Source organism: Heptranchias perlo, chromosome 40 (genome assembly GCF_035084215.1).
Source record: "Heptranchias perlo isolate sHepPer1 chromosome 40, sHepPer1.hap1, whole genome shotgun sequence".
In the NCBI taxonomy this organism is placed as follows: Eukaryota; Metazoa; Chordata; class Chondrichthyes; order Hexanchiformes; family Hexanchidae; genus Heptranchias; species Heptranchias perlo.
Genome location: NC_090364.1, coordinates 19829799 through 19851335, shown reverse-complemented (window position 1 = coordinate 19851335; position 21537 = coordinate 19829799). Strand labels below are relative to the sequence as shown.

The window sequence follows — 21537 nt, the reverse complement described above, 5'->3', positions numbered from 1 at the left end:
CTATCCCTCCATCCTATCCCTCTCTCTGTACTAATCCCTCTATCCCTCCATCCTATCCCTCTCTCGGTACTAATCCCTCTATCCCTCCATCCTCTCCCTCTCTCGGTACTAATCCCTCTATCCCTCCATCCTATCCCTCTCTCTGTACTAATCCCTCTATCCCTCCATCCTATCCCTCTCTCGGTACTAATCCCTCTATCCCTCCATCCTCTCCCTCTCTCTGTACTAATCCCTCTATCCCTCCATCCTCTCCCTCTCTCGGTACTAATTCCTCTATCCCTCCATCCTATCCCTCTCTCTGTACTAATCCCTCTATCCCTCCATCCTATCCCTCTCTCTGTACTAATCCCTCTATCCCTCCATCCTCTCCCTCTCTCTGTACTAATCCCTCTATCCCTCCATCCTATCCCTCTCTCTGTACTAATCCCTCTATCCCTCCATCCTATCCCTCTCTCTGTACTAATCCCTCTATCCCTCCATCCTCTCCCTCTCTCTGTACTAATCCCTCTATCCCTCCATCCTATCCCTCTCTCGGTACTAATTCCTCTATCCCTCCATCCTCCCTCTCTCTGTACTAATCCCTCTATCCCTCCATCCTATCCCTCTCTCTGTAACAATCCCTCTATCCCTCCATCCTATCCCTCTCTCGGTACTAATGCCTCTATCCCTCCATCCTCTCCCTCTCTCTGTAACAATCCCTCTATCCCTCCATCCTCTCCCTCTCTCTGTAACAATCCCTCTATCCCTCCATCCTCTCCCTCTCTCTGTAACAATCCCTCTATCCCTCCATCCTCTCCCTCTCTCTGTACTAATGCCTCTATCCCTCCATCCTCTCCCTCTCTCTGTACTAATCCCTCTATCCCTCCATCCTCTCCCTCTCTCTGTACTAATGCCTCTATCCCTCCATCCTCTCCCTCTCTCTGTACTAATCCCTCTATCCCTCCATCCTCTCCCTCTCTCTGTACTAATCCCTCTATCCCTCCATCCTCTCCCTCTCTCTGTACTAATCCCTCTATCCCTCCATCCTCTCCCTCTCTCTGTACTAATCCCTCTATCCCTCCATCCTCTCCCTCTCTCTGTACTAATCCCTCTATCCCTCCATCCTATCCCTCTCTCTGTACTAATTCCTCTATCCCTCCATCCTCTCCCTCTCTCTGTACTAATCCCTCTATCCCTCCATCCTCTCCCTCTCTCTGTACTAATCCCCCTATCCCTCCATCCTCTCCCTCTCTCTGTACTAATTCCTCTATCCCTCCATCCTCTCCCTCTCTCTGTACTAATCCCTCTATCCCTCCATCCTCTCCCTCTCTCTGTACTAATCCCTCTATCCCTCCATCCTCTCCCTCTCTCTGTACTAATCCCTCTATCCCTCCATCCTCTCCCTCTCTCTGTACTAATCCCTCTATCCCTCCATCCTCTCCCTCTCTCTGTACTAATCCCTCTATCCCTCCATCCTATCCCTCTCTCTGTACTAATTCCTCTATCCCTCCATCCTCTCCCTCTCTCTGTACTAATCCCTCTATCCCTCCATCCTCTCCCTCTCTCTGTACTAATCCCTCTATCCCTCCATCCTATCCCTCTCTCTGTACTAATCCCTCTATCCCTCCATCCTCTCCCTCTCTCTGTACTAATCCCCCTATCCCTCCATCCTATCCCTCTCTCTGTACTAATCCCCCTATCCCTCCATCCTATGCACTCTCCCTTCTCCCAATTCCCAATCCAGCCCCAGGATCTGCTGAGGGCTCTTTCCATTATCCATCCATTTCCAGCTTCCTGCTGCAGTGAGCCCTTCACTGAATGTGTGATGGAATTGAACTCCAGGAGTTAGATAATGTTCCCAGAACTCAGGCTGTTTATTGTGAAATGGTTTTTTATCGACCGTGTTTCTGAGCAAAACTACATCACATCAAAAAATAAGGAAGACCATCAGTGGAGACCATCAGCGTGGGCCAGTCTGTGATCGACGTTAGCAGTGCTCGTCCCCCAGGGACTCCCCGGTGTCTGGCTCGTCCAGCGATGTCGTCCTTATCAGAAGATTCGGTGTTAGTCTCGGGAATACGTCAACAGAGCTGGAAATTGACTGGATGGAAGGTCCTGGGAAATGATACAACCCCTCGGGCCTCCTCTTCAGGCTCTGTTTGTAGATTTTCTGTGACTGCCGGAATTCGATGACTGTCTTGGTGTAGATGTTCAGAGCAGTGACCGAGGAGGCCATGCAGAATGTAAAGGAGAGCCAGGCCAAGCTGCAAAAAAGAGCACGGAATTATCGAGAGTGCACCGAGCGAGGTCTCACTGTAAACAGACATTCCCTGCACTTTCCCTTCCCTGTAAGATACTGTACTCACTAGAAGGACCAGCCGTAGTCCCAATGGTGTGGTCTCCAGTCATCTGGCCCCTGACTCGCTGTCACTTGGAAAACCTGTGTGTACATTATATGGGCGACCATCCCCAGCAGGCCTGAGAATAAAGGAAGAGCATCACACACAGTCACACACATACAGTCACACACACACAGACAAACACAGTCTCACACACATACAGTCACACACACACAGACAAACACAGTCTCACACACAGACAGTCACACACACACAGACAAACACAGTCTCACACACAGACAGTCACACACACACAGACAAACACAGTCTCACACACAGACAGTCACACACACACAGACAAACACAGTCTCACACACAGACAGTCACACACACACAAACACAGTCTCACACACACAGTCACAAACACACACAGACAAACACAGTCTCACACACAGACAGTCACACACACACAGACAAACACAGTCTCACACACATACAGTCACACACACACAGACAAACACAGTCTCACACACATACAGTCACACACACAGACAAACACAGTCTCACACACATACAGTCACACACACACAGACAAACACAGTCTCACACACATACAGTCACACACACAGTCACACAGATACAGTCACACACACAGTCACACATAGTCACACACTCACACAGACAAACACAGTCTCACACAGTCACACACACAGTCACACACAAAATCACACACACAAAATCACACACAGTCTCACACACAGTCACACACTCACACAGACAAACAATCTCACACACAGTCACACACTCACACAGAGACAAACACAGTCACACACACACAGTCTTGCATACAGTCACACACACACAGACACAGTCTCACACACACACAGACAAACACAGTCTCACACACACACACACACAAACAAACACAGACACACACTCACACAGACAAACAATCTCACACACAGTCACACACTCACACAGACAAACAATCTCACACACAGTCACACACTCACACAGAGACAAACACAGTCACGCATACAGTCACACACACACAGACAAACACAGTCTCACACACACACACAGACAAACAGTCTCACACACAGACAGTCACACACAGACAGTCACACACACACAGACAAACACAGTCTCACACACAGTCACACACACACATACAGACAAACACAGTCTCACACACATACAGTCACACACACAGACAAACACAGTCTCACACACACAGACAAACACAGTCTCACACACACAGACAAACACAGTCACACACACACAGTCACACACAGTCACACACACACACAGACAAACACAGTCTCACACACATACAGTCACACACACAGTCACACAGATACAGTCACATACACAGTCACACATAGTCACACACTCACACAGACAAACACAGTCTCACACAGTCACACACACAGTCACACACACAAAATCACACACAATCTCACACACAGTCACACACTCACACAGAGACAAACACAGTCACACACACACAGTCTCGCATACAGTCACACACACACAGACACAGTCTCACACACACACACACACAAACAAACACAGACACACACTAACACACAAAAAAAACATTGACAGTCACGAACTCGCACACAGTCACACAATGACACACAGTCCGTGTTTCGTAAAGGTTCATCATGATTTCCTTGCTTTTGCACTCTATGCCTCTATTTATAAAGCCCAGGATCCTGTATGCTTTTTTAACCACTTTCTCAACCTGCCCTGCCACCTTCAACGATTTGTGCACATATACCCCCAGATCTCTCTGTTCCTGTACCCCTTTTAGAATTGTGCCCTCTAGTTTATATTGTCTCTCCTCATTCTTCCTACCAAAATGTATCACATCACATTTTTCTGCGTTGAATTTCATCTGCCACGTGTCTGCCACATTCCACCAGCCTGTCTATATCCTCTTGAAGTCTATCACTATCCTCCTCACTGTTCACTACACTTCCAAGTTTTGTGTCATCTGCAAATTTTGAAATTTGTGCCCTGTAATCAGCTTTACTCTGTATCGTGTTTGATGGGACAGTGTATCATAGAATCATAGAAATTCACGGCACAGAAGGAGGCCCATCGTGTCTGTGCCGGCCGAAAAAGAGCTATCCAGCTTAATCCCACTTTCCAGCACTTGGTCCGTAGCCCTGTAGGTTACGGCACTTCAGGTGCACATCCAGGTACTTTTTAAATGAGTTGAGGGTTTCTGCCTCTCCCACCCTTTCAGGCAGTGAGTTCCAGACCCCCACCACCCTCTGGGTGAAAACATTTCTCCTCAGCTCCCCTCTAATCATAGAATCATAGAATCATAGAAGTTACAACATGGAAACAGGCCCTTCGGCCCAACATGTCCATGTCGCCCAGTTTATACCACTAAGCTAGTCCCAATTGCCTGCACTTGGCCCATATCCCTCGATACCCATCCTTCTACCAATCACTTTAAATCTATGCCCCCTGGTCACTGACCCCTCTGCTAAGGGAAATAGGTCCTTCCTATCCACTCTATCTAGTCCTGTCATAATTTTATACACCTCAATTAAATCTCCCCTCAGCCTCATTTGTTCCAAAGAAAACAACCCCAGCCTATCCAATCTTTCTTCATGGCTAAAATTCTCCAGTCCTGGCAATATCCTCGTAAATCTTGGTATCTGTCATAAGCTTTCCTTTTCCTGCCTTATCTTACCCTGTGTGCTCCTGGTCATCCAGGGAGCTCTAGATTTGACAGTCCCACCCTTTTTCCTTGTGGAATCATGTTTACTCTGAACCCCTTGAATCTCCCCCTTGAACACCTCCCACTGCTCTGACACTGATTTACCTTCAAGCAGTTGTTTCCAGTCCATTTTTGCTAAATCACTTCTCAGCTTAGTAAAATTGGCCTTTCCCCAATTGAGAACTTTTACTCCTGTTCTATCTTTGTCCTTTTCCATAACTATGCTAAAACTAACTGAATTATGATCACTCCCACCAAAATGCTCTCCCACTGATACTCCTTCCACCTGCCCAGCTTCATTCCCTAAATCCAGAACTGCCCCCTCTCTTGTTGGGTTTGCTATGTACCGGCTAAAAAGTTCTCCTGAATGCAATTTAAGAATTCTGCTCCCTCTATACCATTCACACTGATTGTATCCCAGTTAATATTCGGGTAGTTGAAATCCCCGACTATTACTGCCCTATTTTTGCACTTCTCAGAAATGTGCCTCCATATTTGCTCCTCTATCTCCCTCTGACTGTTTGGGGGTCTATAGTTCACTCCCAGCAGTGTGACTGCCCCTTTTTTGTTCTTCAGCTCAACCCATATGGCCTCATTTGATGATCCTTCTAACATATCATCCCTCCTCATAGCCGTAATTGTTTCTTTAACCAATATTGCCCCCCCTCCCTCCTTTTTTATCCCCCTCTCTCGTCTGAAAACCCAGTAACCAGGAATTTTGAGCTGCCATTCCTGCCTCTCTTTAAGCCATATTTCTGTAATGTCCATCTGTGCCCTCAGCTCATCTGCCTTATTCACTATACTCCTTGCATTGAGATATATACCTTTAAACCCCGCCAAACTCCTTTGTTGTCTATTTTCTAACCTTTGTTTCCTCTGTCTTCCAAACTCACTTACTAATTTTCTGCCTTCCATTTCCCCTCTGCTTCTCTCCCTTCTGAATCTACACTCAGATTCCCATCTCCCTGCCAAGCTAGTTTAGACCCTCCCAACAGCACCAGCAAAACTCCACGTGAGAATATTGGTCCCGGCCCTGTTGAGGTGCTGTTGGGGAGGGTTTAAACTAAAATGGCAGGGGGTTGGGAACCTGAGCAGGGAGACAGAGGAAAGCGTGTCAGGAAGGGACAGAAGGGATGGAGTAAAAGGTAAAGTGTTAAAAAAGGAAAAAGCAGGAACTAAGTGTCACAAAACATATTTGAAAGTTCTTTATCTGAATGCATGTAGCATTCGTAACAAAATGGACGAGTTAACGGCACAAATAACTACGTATGGGTATGATCTTGTGGCCATTACAGAAACATGGCTGCAGGGTGACAACAACTGGGAATGAAATATGCCAGGATATTTAACAATAAGGAAGGACAGGCAGGAAGGAAGGGGAGGTGGGGTGGCTATGTTAATAAGGGAAGGAATCACTGTAATACAGAGAAAAGATATTGGGACAAAGGATCAGGATAATGAAACAGTTTGGGTAGAGATAAGGAATAATAAGGGGCAAAAAAACACTCGTGGGCGTAGTATATAGGCCTCCTAATAGTTGCAACTCTGCTGGAAGAAGTATTAATCAGGAAATAGTCGGGGCATGTAATAAGGGAACAGCTATAATTATGGGGGATTTTAACTATCATATTAACTGGACAAATCAAATTGGGCAGGGCAGCCTTGAGGAAGAGTTTATTGAGTGTATTAGGGATGGATTTCTTGAGCAGTATGTAACTGATCCTACAAGGGGGCAAGCAACCTTGGACCTGGTCCTGTGTAATGAGCCAGGATTAATTAATAATGTCCTAGTTATGGATCCCCTTGGAATGAGTGACCATGGTTACATTCCATATCCAATTAGAGGGTGAGAAGGTTGGTTCTCAAACAAGCGTACTGAGCTTGAATAAAGGAGACTATGATGGTATGAGAGCGGAATTGATTAAAGTGGACTGGGAAAATAGATTAAAGGGTAAGACGGTACATGAGCAGTGGTGTTCATTTAAGGAGTTATTTTACAACTTTCAAAAAAATATATTCCACTGAGGAAAAAAGGGTGTAAAAGAAATGACAGCCATCCATGGCTAAGTAAAGAAATTAAGGATAGTATCCGACTAAAAACAAGGACATATAAGGTAGCCAAACTTAGTGGGAGGATAGAAGATTGGGAAGTCTTCAAAAGACAGCAAAAAGTAACTGAAGGATTGATTAAGAAAGGGAAGATAGATTATGAAAATAAATTAGCAAAAAATATAAAAACAGATAGCAAGAGTTTCGGCAGTTATATAAAAAGAAAAAGGGTGGCTAAGGCAAACATAGGTCCCTTAGAGGATGAGACCAGGAAATTAATGGTGGGAAACATGGAGATGGAAAAAATGCTGAACAAATATTTTGTTTCAGTCTTTACGGTAGCGGACACTAAGAATATCCCAACACTGGACAAACAGGGGGCTCTCGGGGGGTAGGAGCTAAATACGATTAAAATCACTAAGGAATTGGTACTCAGTAAAATAATGGGACTCAAGGCGGATAAATCCCCTGGACCTGATGGCTTATATCCTAGGGTCTTGAGGGAAGTGGCAGTAGGGATTGTGGATGCTTTGGTAATAATTTTCCAAAATTCTCTGGACTCAGCAAAGGTCCCGGCAGATTGGAAAACTGCTAATGTAACACCGTTATTTAAAAAGGGTAGTAGGCAGAAGGCTGGAAATTATAGACCAGTTCGCCTAACATCTGTGGTGGGTAAAATTTTGGAGTCTATTATTAAGGAGACAGTAATGGAACATTTGGATAAACATAATTTAATAGGACAAAGTCAGCATGGCTTTATGAAGGGGAAGTCATGTCTGACAAATTTGCTTGAGTTCTTTGAGGACATAACATACAGGGTGGATAAAGGGGAACCAGTGGACGTAGTGTATTTAGACTTCCAGAAGGCATTCAACAAGGTGCCACATAAAAGATTATTGCTCAAGATAAAGAATCACTGGATTGGGGGTAATATTCTGGCATGGGTGGAGGATTGGTTATCTAACAGGAAGCAGAGAGTTGGGATAAATGGTTCATTCTCGGACTGGCAACCAGTAGCCAGTGGTGTTCCGCAGGGGTCGGTGCTGGGTCCCCAACTCTTTACAATCTATATTAACGATTTGGAGGAGGGGACCGAGTGTAACATATCAAAGTTTGCAGATGATACAAAGATGCGAGGGAAAGTAGAGAGTGAGGAGGACATAAAAAACCTACAAGGGGATATAGACAGGCTGGGTGAGTGGGTGGAGATTTGGCAGATGCAATACAATATTGGAAAATGTGAGGTTATGCACTTTGGCAGGAAAAATCAGAGAACAAGTTATTATCTTAATGGCGAGAAACTGGAAAGTACTGCAGTACAAAGGGATCTGGGGGTCCTAGTGCAAGAAAATCAAAAAGTTAGTATGCAGGTGCAGCAGGTGATCAAAAAGGCCAACGGAATGTTGGCTTTTATTGCTAGGGGGATAGAATATAAAAACAGGGAGGTATTGCTGCAGTTATATAAGGTATTGGTGAGACCGCACCTGGAATACTGCATACAGTTTTGGTCTCCATACTTAAGAAAAGACATACTTGCTCTCGAGGCAGTACAAAGAAGGTTCACTCGGCTAATCCCGGGGATGAGGGGGTGGACATATGAGGAGAGGTTGAGTAGATTGGGACTCTACTCATTGGAGTTCAGAAGAATGAGAGGCGATCTTATTGAAACATATAAGATTGTGAAGGGGCTTGATGCGGTAAGGATGTTCTCAAGGATGGGTGAAACTAGAACTAGGGGGCATAATCTTAGAATAAGGGGCTGCTCTTTCAAAACTGAGATGAGGAGAAACTTCTTCACTCAGAGGGTAGTAGGTCTGTGGAATTTGCTGCCCCAGGAAGCTGTGGAAGCTGCATCATTAAATAAATTTAAAACAGAAATAGACAGTTTCCTAGAAGTAAAGGGAATTAGGGGTTATGGGGAGCGGGCAGGAAATTGGACATGAAGCTGAGTTCGGATCGGTCAAGGCCCTGTGGGTGGCGGAGAGGGCCCAGGGGCTGAGTGGCCGGGTCCTGCTCTTACTTCTTGTGTTCTTTAGATTTGAGGTTAGGATCAGATCAGCCATGATCTTATTGAATGGCGGAGCAGGCTCGAGGGGCTGATTGGCCTACTCTTGCTCCTATTTCTTATGTTCTTATGTTCTTAACACGTCCGGAATGTACAGGTTCCACCTCCCCCAGAACCGGTCCCAATGCTCCAGGTCCTCTCTCCAGTCACGCAATCATCTGGTCTATCCTCCTCTTTTTAGCACCAGGAGTAATCTGGAGATTACTACCTTTGAGGTCCTGCTTATTAATCTCTTTCTTAGTTCCCTAAAATCTGCCTGCAGGCCCTCATCCCTCTTTCTACCTATGTCATTGTGGAGGGAGCTTTACTCTGTATTTAACCTGTGCTGTACCAGTCCTGGGAGTGTTTGATTGAACAGTGTGGAAGCAGCTCTACTTTGTATCTAAGCCATGCTATAGATCTAAAGTAGCCTGTTCCCCAGTTGCTTTCTTGACCATCTTCAGCCAGAAGTGCCAAGTGGATGATCCATCTCGGCCTCCTCCCGATATCCCCACCATCACAGAAGCCAGTCTTCAGACAATTCGATTCACTCCACGTGATATCAAGAAACGACTGAGTGCACTGGATACAGCAAAGGCTATGGGTCCCGACAACATCCCAGCTGTCATGCTGAAGACTTGTGCTCCAGAACTCGCTGCGCCTCTAGCCAAACTGTTCCAGTACAGCTACAACACTGGCATCTACCCAACAGGGTACCGCATGGTAGGTTGTTACATAAGGTTAAATCTCATGGGATCCAAGGTGAGGTCGCCAATTGGATACAAAATTGGCTTAACGACAGAAGACAGAGGGTGGTTGTAGAGGGTTGTTTTTCAAACTGGATGCCTGTGTCCAGCGGTGTGCCTCAGGGATCGGTGCTGGGTCCGCTGTTATTTGTTATTTATATTAATGATTTGGATGAGAATGTAGGAGGCATGGTTAGTAAGTTTGCAGATGACACCAAGATTGGTGGCATTGTGGACAGTGAAGAAGGTTATCTAGGATTGCAACGGGATCTTGATAAATTGGGCCAGTGGGCCGATGAATGGCAGATGGAGTTTAATTTAGATAAATGTGAGGTGATGCATTTTGGTAGATCGAATCGGGCCAGGACCTACTCCGTTAATGGTAGGGCATTGGGGAGAGTTATAGAACAAAGAGATCTGGGAGTACAGATTCATAGCTCCTTGAAAGTGGAGTCACAGCTGGATAGGGTGGTAAAGAAGGCATTCAGCATGCTTGGTTTCATTGGTCAGAACATTGAATGCAGGAGTTGGGATGTCTTGTTGAAGTTGTACAGGGCATTGGTGAGGCCACACTTGGAGTACTGTGTACAGTTCTGGTCACCCTATTATAGAAAGGATATTATTAAACTAGAAAGAGTGCAGAAAAGATTTACTAGGATGCTACCGGGACTTGATGGTTTGACTTACAGGGAGAGGTTAGACAGACTGGGACTTTTTTCCCTGGAGAGTAGGAGGTTAAGGGGTGATCTTATAGAAGTCTATAAAATAATGAGGGGCATAGATAAGGTCGATAGTCAAAATCTTTTCCCAAAGGTAGGGGAGTCCATAACGAGGGGGCATAGATTTAAGGTGAGAGGGGAGAGATACAAAAGGGTCCAGAGGGGCAATTTTTTCACTCAAAGGGTGGTGAGTGTCTGGAACGAGCTGCCAGAGGCAGTAGTAGAGGCGGGTACAATTTTGTCTTTTAAAAAGCATTTGGACAGTTACATGGGTAAGATGGGTATCGAGGGATATGGGCCAAGTGCAGGCAATTGGGACTAGGTTAGTGGTATAAACTGGGCGACATGGACATGTTGGGCCGAAGGGCCTGTTTCCATGTTGTAACTTCTATGATTCTATGATTCTATGAATGTGGAAAATTGCCCAGGTATGTCCTGTCCACAAAAAGCAGGACAAATCCAATCCGGCCAATTACCGCCCCATCAGTCTACTCTCAATCATCAGCAAAGTGATGGAAGGTGTCGTCGACAGTGCCATCAAGCGGCACTTACTCACCAATAACCTGCTCACCGATGCTCAGTTTGGGTTCCGCCAGGACCACTCGGCTCCAGACCTCATTACAGCCTTGGTCCAAACATGGACAAAAGAGCTGAATTCCAGAGGTGAGGTGAGAGTGACTGCCCTTGACATCAAGGCAGCATTTGACCGAGTGTGGCACCAAGGAGCCCTAGTAAAATTGAAGTCAATGGGAATCAGGGGGAAAACTCTCCAGTGGCTGGAGTCATACTTAGCACAAAGGAAGATGGTAGTGGTTGTTGGAGGCCAATCATCTCAGCCACACGACATTGCTGCAGGAGTTCCTCAGGGCAGTGTTCTAGGCCCAACCATCTTCAGCTGCTTCATCCTTCCCTCCATCATAAGGTCAGAAATGGGGATGTTCGCTGATGACTGCACAGTGTTCAGTTCCATTCACAACCCCTCAGATAATGAAGCAGTCCGTGCCCGCATGCAGCAAAACCTGGACAACATCCAGGCTTGGGCTTATAAATGGCAAGTAACATTCGCGCCAGATAAGTGCCAGGCAATGACCATCTCCAACAAGAGAGAGTCTAATCACCTCCCCTTGACATTCAACAGCATTACCATCGCCAAATCCCCCACCATCAACATCCTGGGGATCACCATTGACCAGAAACTTAACTGGACCAGCCATATAAATACTGTGGCTACAAGCGCAGGTCAGAGGCTGGGTATTCTGCGGCGAGTGACTCACCTCCTGACTCCCCAAAGCCTTTCCACCATCTACAAGGCACAAGTCAGGAGTGTGATGGAATACTCACCACTTGCCTGGATGAGTGCAGCTCCAACAACACTCAAGAAGCTCGACACCATCCAGGACAAAGCAGCCCGCTTGATTGGCACCCCATCCACCACCCTAAACATTCACTCCCTTCACCACTGGCGCACTGTGGCTGCAGTGTGTACCATCCACAGGATGCACTGAACAACTCCCCAAGGCTTCTTCGACAGCACCTCCCAATCCTGCGACCTCTACCACCTAGAAGGACAAGAGCAGCAGGCACATGGTAACAACACCACCAAGTCACACGCCATCCCGACTTGGAAATATATCGCCGTTCCTTCATCGTCGCTGGGTCAAAATCCTGGAACTCCCTTCCTAACAGCACTGTGGGAGAACCGTCACCACACGGACTGCAGCGGTTCAAGAAGGCGGCTCACCACCACCTTCTCGAGGGCAATTAGGGATGGGCAATAAATGGTGGCCTCGCCAGCGACGCCCACAACCCATGAACGAATAATAAAAAATATTGTTCTAGAAAACTATCTCAAATGCATTCCATGAACTCGACCTCCAAACTAGTTTTGTCAATTTGGTTTGCCCAGTTTATAAGAAGATTAAAGATCCCCCATGATTATTGCATTACCCTTGTTACACGCTCCTCTAATTTCCTGATTTATACTCTGTCCAACAGTATAACTACTGTCACGGGGCCTATAAACCATTCCCACCAGTGTTTTCTGTCCCTTGTTATTTTTTAGCTCCACCCAGACTGATTCTACATCCTGATTCTCTGAGATAAGATCCTTTCCCATTTCTGTCCTTAACTCATCCTTTATTATCAGGGCTCCCCCCACCCCCCCCCCCCCCACCTGCCCCATCCCCTCACCCCACCCCCCACATCCTTTTCCATTTTGCCTGTCTTTAATAAAACTCAAGTACCCTGGAATATTTAGTTCCCAACCTTGGTCACCCTGCAACCACGTCTCAGGAATGGTTACTGGATCAAACCCATTTATCTCTATTTGTGCCATTAATTCATCTGTCTTGTTACAAATACTTGCCTTTAATTTTAACTTTTTACTATTTTCCCTGATGAGAACAAAGATTGCAGGGAGGATGAGCAAACTGACCACAGGACAGGGGGAGGAATGAGGGGAGTAAAAAGGAATGTGGTAGTGGTAGTGGCTGAAAGAGTGTTGTGGGAGACAGGGGTTTCAATTCATGGGGTGCTGGCACCTTGACCTTAGTCACTAATGCCCTATTACCTTTGTTAAACTTTCTGTCCCTTCCTGACACACTCTGTTTGTTTTTACGCCAATCGCTACTCTGCTCTACAGCCTTGATTTTTGTCTTTAGACTGATAAATTTACCCTCACCTGAACCCTCCCCCCTTATTAGTTTAAATCCCTATCTACCGCCCCTAATTATTCGATTCACCAGGACACTGGTCCCAGCCCGGTTTAAGTGGAGCCTGTCCCAATGGAACAGCTCCCTCTTTCCCCAGTGCTGGGGCCAGTGCCCCATGAATTGAAACCCCTGTCTCCCACTCCACTCTTTCAGCTGCACATAAACCGGGTACGGTAGCATAGTGGTTATGTTACTGGGCTAGTAATCCAGAGGCCTGGACTAAAATCCAGAATCATGAGTTCAAATTCCGCCACGGCAGCTGGCGAATTTAAATTCAATTAATTAATTAATTAAATTCAATTAATTAAATAAAAATCTGGAATTAAAATACTAGTATCAGTAATGATGGCCATGAAACTACCGGATTGTCGTAAAAACCCATCTGGTTCACTAATGTCCTTCAGGAAAGGAAACCTGCCGTCCTTACCCGGTCTGGCCTATATGTGACTCCACACCCACAGCAATGTGGTTGATTCTTAATTGCCCTCTGAAATGGCCGAGCAAGCCACTCAGTTGTAAAATCTCGCTACGAAAAGTCATAATAAGAATAAAACCGGACGGACCACCCGGCATCGGACCACAAGGCACCGGACACGACAACGGCAAAAAAACACCAAGCCCAGTCGACCCTGCAAGGTCCTCCTTACCAACATCTGGGGACTTGTGCCAAAATTGGGAGAGCTGTCCCACAGACTAGTCAAGCAACAGCCTGACATAGCCATACTCACAGAATCATACCTTTCAGCCAACGTCCCAGACTCTTCCATCACCATCCCTGGGTATGTCCTGTCCCACCGACAGGACAGACCCACCAGAGGTGGCGGTACAGTGATATACAGTCAGGAGGGAGTGGCCCTGGGAGTCCTCAACATTGACTCTGGACCCCATGAAATCTCATGGCATCAGGTCAAACATGGGCAAGGAAACCTCCTGCTGATTACCACCTACCGTCCTCCCTCAGCTGATGAATCAGTCCTCCTCCATGTTGAACACCACTTGGAGGAAGCACTGAGGGTAGCAAGGGCACAAAATGTACTCTGGGTGGGGGACTTCAATGTCCATCACCAAGAGTGGCTCGGTAGCACCACTACTGACCGAGCTGGCTGAGTCCTGAAGGACATAGCTGCTAGACTGGGCCTGCGGCAGGTGGTGAGCGAACCAACACGAGGGAAAAACTTACTTGACCTCGTCCTCACCAATCTCCCTGTCGCAAATGCATCTGTCCATGACAGTATTGGTAGGAGTGACCACCGCACAGTCCTCGTGGAGATGAAATCCCGTCTTCGCACTGAGGACACCATCCAACGTGTTGTGTGGCACGACCACCGTGCTAAATGGGACAGATTCAGAACAGATCTAGCAGCTCAAAACTGGGCATCCAAGAGGCACTGTGGGCCATCAGCAGCAGCAGAATTGTATTCCAGCACAATCTGTAACCTCATGGCCCGGCATATTCCTCACTCTACCATTACCAACAAGCCAGGGGATCAACCCTGGTTCAATGAGGAGTGTAGAAGAGCATGCCAGGTGCAGCACCTGGCGTACCTAAAAATGAGGTGCCAACCTGGTGAAGCTACAACTCAGGACTACATGCATGCTAAACAGCGGAAGCAACATGCTATCGACAGAGCTAAGCGATTCCACAACCAACGGATCAGATCAAAGCTCTGCAGTCCTGCCATATCCAGTCGTGAATGGTGGTGGACAATTAAACAACTAACGGGAGGAGAAGGCTCTGCAAACATCCCCATTCTCAATGATGGCGGAGTCCAGCACGTGAGTGCAAGAGACAAGGCTGAAGCGTTTGCAACCATCTTCAGCCAGAAGTGCCGAGTGGATAATCCATCTCAGCCTCCTCCCGATATCCCCACCATCACGGAAGCCAGTCTTCGGCCAATTCGATTCACTCCACGTGATATCAAGAAACGGCTGAGTGCACTGGATACAGCAAAGGCTATGGGCCCTGACAACATCCCAGCTGTAGTGCTGAAGACTTGTGCTCCAGAACTAGCCGTGCCTCTAGCCAAGCTGTTCCAGTACAGCTACAACACTGGCATCTACCCGACAATGTGGAAAATTGCCCAGGTATGTCCTGTCCACAAAAAACAGGACAAATCCAATCCGGCCAATTACCGCCCCATCAGTCTACTCTCAATCATCAGCAAAGTGATGGAAGGTGTCGTCGACAGTGCTATCAAGCAGCACTTACTCACCAATAACCTGCTCACCGATGCTCAGTTTGGGTTCCGCCAGGACCACTCGGCTCCAGACCTCATTACAGCCTTGGTCCAAACATGGACAAAAGAGCTGAATTCCAGAGGTGAGGTGAGAGTGACTGCCCTTGACATCAAGGCAGCATTTGACCGAGTGTGGCACCAAGGAGCCCTAGTAAAATTGAAGTCAATGGGAATCAGGGGGAAAACTCTCCAGTGGCTGGAGTCATACCTAGCACAAAGGAAGATGGTAGTGGTTGTTGGAGGCCAATCATCTCAGCCCCAGGGCATTGCTGCAGGAGTTCCTCAGGGCAGTGTCCTAGGCCCAACCATCTTCAGCTGCTTCATCAATGACCTTCCCTCCATCATAAGGTCAGAAATGGGGATGTTCGCTGATGACTGCACAGTGTTCAGTTCCATTCGCAACCCCTCAGATAATGAAGCAGTCCGAGCCTGCATGCAGCAAGACCTGGACAACATCCAGGCTTGGGCTGATCAGTGGCAAGTAACATTCGCGCCAGATAAGTGCCAGGCAATGACCATCTCCAACAAGAGAGAGTCTAACCACCTCCCCTTGACATTCAACGGCATTACCATCGCTGAATCCCCCACCATCAACATCCTGGGGGTCACCATTGACCAGAAACTTAACTGGACCAGCCATATAAATACTGTGGCTACGAGAGCAGGTCAGAGGCTGGGTATTCTGCGGCGAGTGACTCACCTCCTGACTCCCCAAAGCCTTTCCACCATCTACAAGGCACAAGTCAGGAGTGTGATGGAATACTCTCCACTTGCCTGGATGAGTGCAGCTCCAACAACACTCAAGAAGCTCGACACCATCCAAGATAAAGCAGCCCGCTTGATTGGCACCCCATCCACCACCCTAAACATTCACTCCCTTCACCACCGGCGCACTGTGGCTGCAGTGTGCACCATCCACAGGATGCACTGCAGCAACTCGCCAAGGCTTCTTCGACAGCAACTCCCAAACCCGCGACCTCTACCACCTCGAAGGACAAGGGCAGCAGGTACATGGGAACAACACCACCTGCACGTTCCCCTCCAAGTCACACACCATCCTGACTTGGAAATATATCGCCGTTCCTTCATCGTCGCTGGGTCAAAATCCTGGAACTCCCTCCCTAACAGCACTGTGGGAGAACCGTCACCACACGGACTGCAGCGGTTCAAGAAGGCGGCTCACCACCACCTTCTCAAGGGGCAATTAGGGATGGCCAATAAATGCCAGCCTCGCCAGCGACGCCCACATCCCGTGAACGAATAAAAAAAATTTTTTAAAAATGTAACTCTCTGATCTGTTTGTCCCGATGCCAATTTGCGTGTGACTCAGGTAATAATCCAGAGATTATTACCTTTGAGGTTCTGCTTATTGAGGTTCAGCTCCTCAAACTCTCTCAGTAGAGCCCCATTCCTAGTTCTACCTTTGTCATTGGTTCATACGTGGACCATAACAACTGGATCCTCCCCCTCCTGCTCTGAGTTCTTCTCCAGCTGTGAGGAGATGTCCTTAACCCTGGCACTGGGCAGGCAGCACAGCCTTCGGGACTCCCGGTTGTGGCTGCAGGGAGCAGTGTCTATCCCCCTGACGATACTATCCCCTACCACTACCACATTCCTTTTTACTCCCCCCACTTGAATGGCCCCCTGTACCAGTGCCTGGGCAGCTTACCCATCCTCCCTGCAGTCTTTGCTCTCATCCACACAGGAAGCAAGTACCTCGTACCTGTTAGACAAGGTCAAAGGTTGAGGCTCCCCCATCACTGCATCCTGGGTCCCCATAACTGCCTGACTCCCAGTCACATCCTTCTGTCCCTGACCACTGAATGAATCTAAACTACTACCTAATATAAGGGGTGTGACTGCCTCCTGGATCAAAGTGTCCAGGTAACTCTCCCCCTCTCTGATGCAATGTCTGCAGCTCAGACTCCAGCTCAACAACTCTGAGCCGAAGTTCCTCGAGGTGCAGACATTTACTGCAGGTGTGGTTCCTCGGGATCTCACTGGTCTCCACAAACTCCCACACACTGCAGTTACAGCACCACCTGCACCGCCATCTCTATAAAATCTTGTTTTATTTAATTATTTAAAGATTTTAAGAAATTGATTCACTTGGTTTATTTTTAGTTTTTTTTGAACTAATTCATTTATCTAGTTTTAGTTATTAATTTAATAAAGTATTAGCAAGTTATAGCTTCCTAGTTTAAACCACTGCCCGCGTGTAGGGAGCAAAACAATGTCTTAATGACCAACCAGTCATCAACCTGCTGTCCTCTGATTTTTGATGGGACAGTGTAGAGGGAGCTTTACTCTGTATCTAACCCGTACTGTACCTGCCCTGGGAGTGTTTGATGGGACAGTGTAGAGGGAGCTTTACTCTGTATCTAACCCGTGCTGTACCTGCCCTGGGAGTGTTTGATGGGACAGTGTAGAGGGAGCTTTACTCTGTATCTAACCCGTGCTGTACCTGCCCTGGGAGTGTTTGATGGGACAGTGTAGAGGGAGCTTTACTCTGTATCTAACCCGTGCTGTACCTGCCCTGGGAGTGTTTGATGGGACAGTGTAGAGGGAGCTTTACTCTGTATCTAACCCGTGCTGTACCTGCCCTGGGAGTGTTTGATGGGACAGTGTGGAGGGAGCTTTACTCTGTATCTAACCCGTGCTGTACCTGCCCTGGGAGTGTTTGATGGGACAGTGTAGAGGGAGCTTTACTCTGTATCTAACCCGTGCTGTACCTGCCCTGGGAGTGTTTGACGGGACAGTGTAGAGGGAGCTTTACTCTGTATCTAACCCTGTACCTGCCCTGGGAGTGTTTGATGGGACAGTGTAGAGGGAGCTTTACTCTGTATCTAACCCGTGAACACTTATACGGTCTGATGGTTTCAGCCAGTCACTTACCTGACAACACAGAGAAAACAGCTGCAAATGCGTTGAGTTTGAGTCCACAGGTGGGGTTTCCGGAGACGCACAATTCCAGAACCATCAGCAAGAAACTAATGGACAGCAAGACATGGTAGAAAACTTCAGAGACCAGGGAGATCCACAGGATGCCTGTCCCACAGGAGAGAATGTTAGTGTCAGTGCCAGTGGTCAGTGTGAGTGTGTCAGAGTATGAATGTTTGAGTGTGAGAGTGTGAGTTAGAGTGTGTGTGTGTGTGAGTGAGAGTGCGTGTGAGAGTGTGAGTGAGAGTGTGACTGTGAGTGTGTGAGAGGGTGAGTGTATGTGAGAGTGAGTGTGAGAGTGAGTGTGAGTATGAGAGTGTGAGTATGAGAGTGTGAGTGAGTGTGAATGTGTGAGTGTGTGAGAGAGAGTGTGAGAGTGAGACTGTGTGAATGAGAGTGAATGTGAGAGTGAGTGTGAGTGTGATAATGAGTGTGTGAGTGTATGTGAGAGAGAGCGTGAATGTGTGAGTGTGAGAGTGTGTGAGTGTGAGTAAGTCTGACAGTGAGTGTGTGAGAGAGTGAGTGTAAAAGTGTGTGAGTGAGTGAGTGTGACAGTGAGTGTGTGTGTGAGTGAGAGTGTGTGTGAGTGAGAGTGAGAATTTGAGTGTGAGAGTGAGTGTGTGTGAGTGAGTGTGAAAGTGAGTGTGAAAGTGAGTGTGTGAGTATGAGAGTGTGAATGTGTGAGTGTGAGAGTGAGTGTGTGTGTGAGTGAGAGTGTGACAGTGAGTGTGCGCGAGTGAGTGAGAGTGTGACAGTGAGTGTGTGCGAGTGAGTGAGAGTGTGAGTGAGAGTGTGACAGTGAGTGAGAATGTGATAGTGTGAGTAAGTGTGACTGTGAGTGAGAGTGAAAATGTGACAGTCAGTGTGAGTGAGAGTGTAAGTGCGACAGTGAGTATGTGTGAAAGAGTGAGTGTGAGTGTGAGTGAGTGTGTGTGAGAGTGAATGTGTGAGTGTGAGTAAGTACGATTGTGAGTGAGTGTGAGTAAGTCTGATTGTGAGTAAGTCTGATTGTGAGTGAGTATGAGAGAGTGTGTGTGAGAGTGAGTGTGAGAGTGTAAGAGTAAGTGTGAAAGTGAGTGTATGAGTATGTGAGTGTGAATGTGTGTGACTGTGTGAGGGTGTGAATGTGTGAGTGTGGGTGTGAGTGTGAGTGTGAGAGTGAGAGTGTGTGTGTGTGAAAGTCTGAGTGACTGTGACCGTATTAGTGTGAGTGTGAGTGTGTGAGTGAGAATGTGAGTGTGTGTGTGTGTGAATGTGAGAGGGTGTGAGTGTTACCGTGTGAGTCTGAGTGAGTGACTGTGTGAGGGTGAATGTGTGAGTGTGGGTGTGAGTATGAGAGTGGGAGTGATAGAGTGTGAATGTGAGTGTCTGAGTGTGAGAGTTTGTGAGTGAGATTGAGAACGTGAGTGCGTGTGTGAGTGTGAGAGTGTGAGTGTGAATGAGAGCGAGTGTGAGAGTGAGTGTGTGCGCGTGAGTGAGAGTGAAAGTGAATGTGTGAGTGAGAGTGAGTGTGTGAGTGAGAGTGTGTGAGTAAGAGTCTGTTTGTGTGTGAGTGTGAGTGAGAGTGTGTGAGAGTGAATGTGAGAGTGTGAGTGAGTGTGTGAGTTAAAGTGTGAGTGAGAGTGAGGGTGAGGGTAAGTGTGAGAGTATGAGTGTGAGTGTGTGAGAAAGAGTTTGTGTGAGAGTGTGTGAGTGAGAGTGAGTGAGAGTGTGTGTGAGTGAGAGCGTGAGAATGAGTGTGAGAGTGTGAGTGTGTGTGTATGAGTGAGTGTGAGTGTGCATGTGTGTGTGTGAGTGAGTGTGAGTGTGTGTGAGTGAAGTGAGAGTGGGAGTGAGAGTATGAGTGCGCGAGTGTGTGAGAGTGAGAGTGCGAATGTAATAGTGAGTGAGTGTGAGAGAGAGTGAGTGAGAGTGAGTGTGACAATGTGTGAGTGTGAGAGTGAGTGTGTGAGTAAGAGCTTGTGTGTGAGTGTGAGTATGACTGAGAGTGAGTTGGAGTGTGAGTGAGAGTGAGTGTGTGAGTGTGTGAGTAAGAGTTTGAGAGTGTGTGAGTGAGAGCGTGAGTGAAAGTGTGTGTGTGTGAGTGTGAATGTGAGTGTGCGAGAGTGTGAGTGAGAGTGTGTCTGTGAGTGTGAGTGAGAGTGAAGTGAGAGTGGGAGTAAGAGTGTGTGAGTGAGTGTGAGAGTGTGAGTGTGCGTGAGAGTGTGTGAGTGAGAGTGAGTGTGCTTGCGTGAGTGTGTGTAAGTGCATGAATGAGTGTGAGTGTGTGTGAGTGTGAGAGTGTGACTGAGAGTGCGAGTGAGTGTGAGAGTGAATGTGAGTGAGAGTGTGTGAGTGAGAGCATGAGATTGGTGTGAGAATGTGAGTGTGAGAGTGTGAATGTATGTGTATGTGAGTGAGTGAGTGTGTAAGTGTGTGAGTGAGAGTGTGTGCAACAGTGAGAATGAAATGAGAGTGCGAGTGAGTGTGTGAGAGTGAGAGTGTGCATGCGTGAGTGTGTGTAAGTTCATGAATGAGTGAGAGTGTGAGTGTGAGAGTGTGAGCGAGTGTGGGTGTGGGTGAGTGAGAGTGAGTGAGTGTGAGAGTGTGAGTGAGTGTGTGAGTGAGCGTGCATGGGTTTGTGTAACTGCATGAATGAGTGAGAGTGTGAGTGTGAGAGTGAGTGTGGGTGGGTGTGAGTGTGTGAATGAGAGTGAGTGTGAGAGTGAGTGTGTTTGAGTGTGAGAGTGTGTGTGTGTCCATGAGAGTGTGAGTGAGTGTGTGTTTGAGTGAGTGTGTCAGTGAGTGTGAGTGTGTGAGAGAGAGTGAATGTGCAAGTGGGTGTGACTGTGAGTGTGTGTGAGAGTGAGTGTGAGAGTGAGAATGTGAGTGAGTGTCAGGTGTATGAGTGTGTGTGAGTGAGTGGGAGTGTGTGAGAGTGTGAGTGTGGGTGAGAGTGAGAGTGAGAGTGTGTGTGTGTGAGTGAGAGTGAGTGGGCGAATGTGAATGTCAGAGTGTGAGTGTGTGGGTGAGAGTCAGTGTGCGAGTGTGTGAATG

General features: G+C 47.4%; 1 protein-coding gene across 2 annotated transcripts in view; it reads right to left on the bottom strand.

The window, feature by feature from the left end:
• Positions 1–1829: 1829 nt before the first annotated feature.
• LOC137305778 (germ cell-specific gene 1-like protein) overlaps positions 1830–21537 on the bottom strand; it is a 54656-nt gene continuing 34948 nt past the window's right edge. For both annotated transcript variants that reach the window (XM_067974734.1, XM_067974735.1), the window contains exons 5-7: positions 18457–18609; positions 2346–2457; positions 1830–2243 (exon numbers count right to left, since the gene is read on the bottom strand). In XM_067974734.1, the coding sequence (XP_067830835.1) occupies positions 1967–2243; positions 2346–2457; positions 18457–18609 (542 nt within the window). In that variant the 3' untranslated portion in view covers positions 1830–1966. The remainder of the gene's footprint in view (positions 2244–2345; positions 2458–18456; positions 18610–21537) is intronic.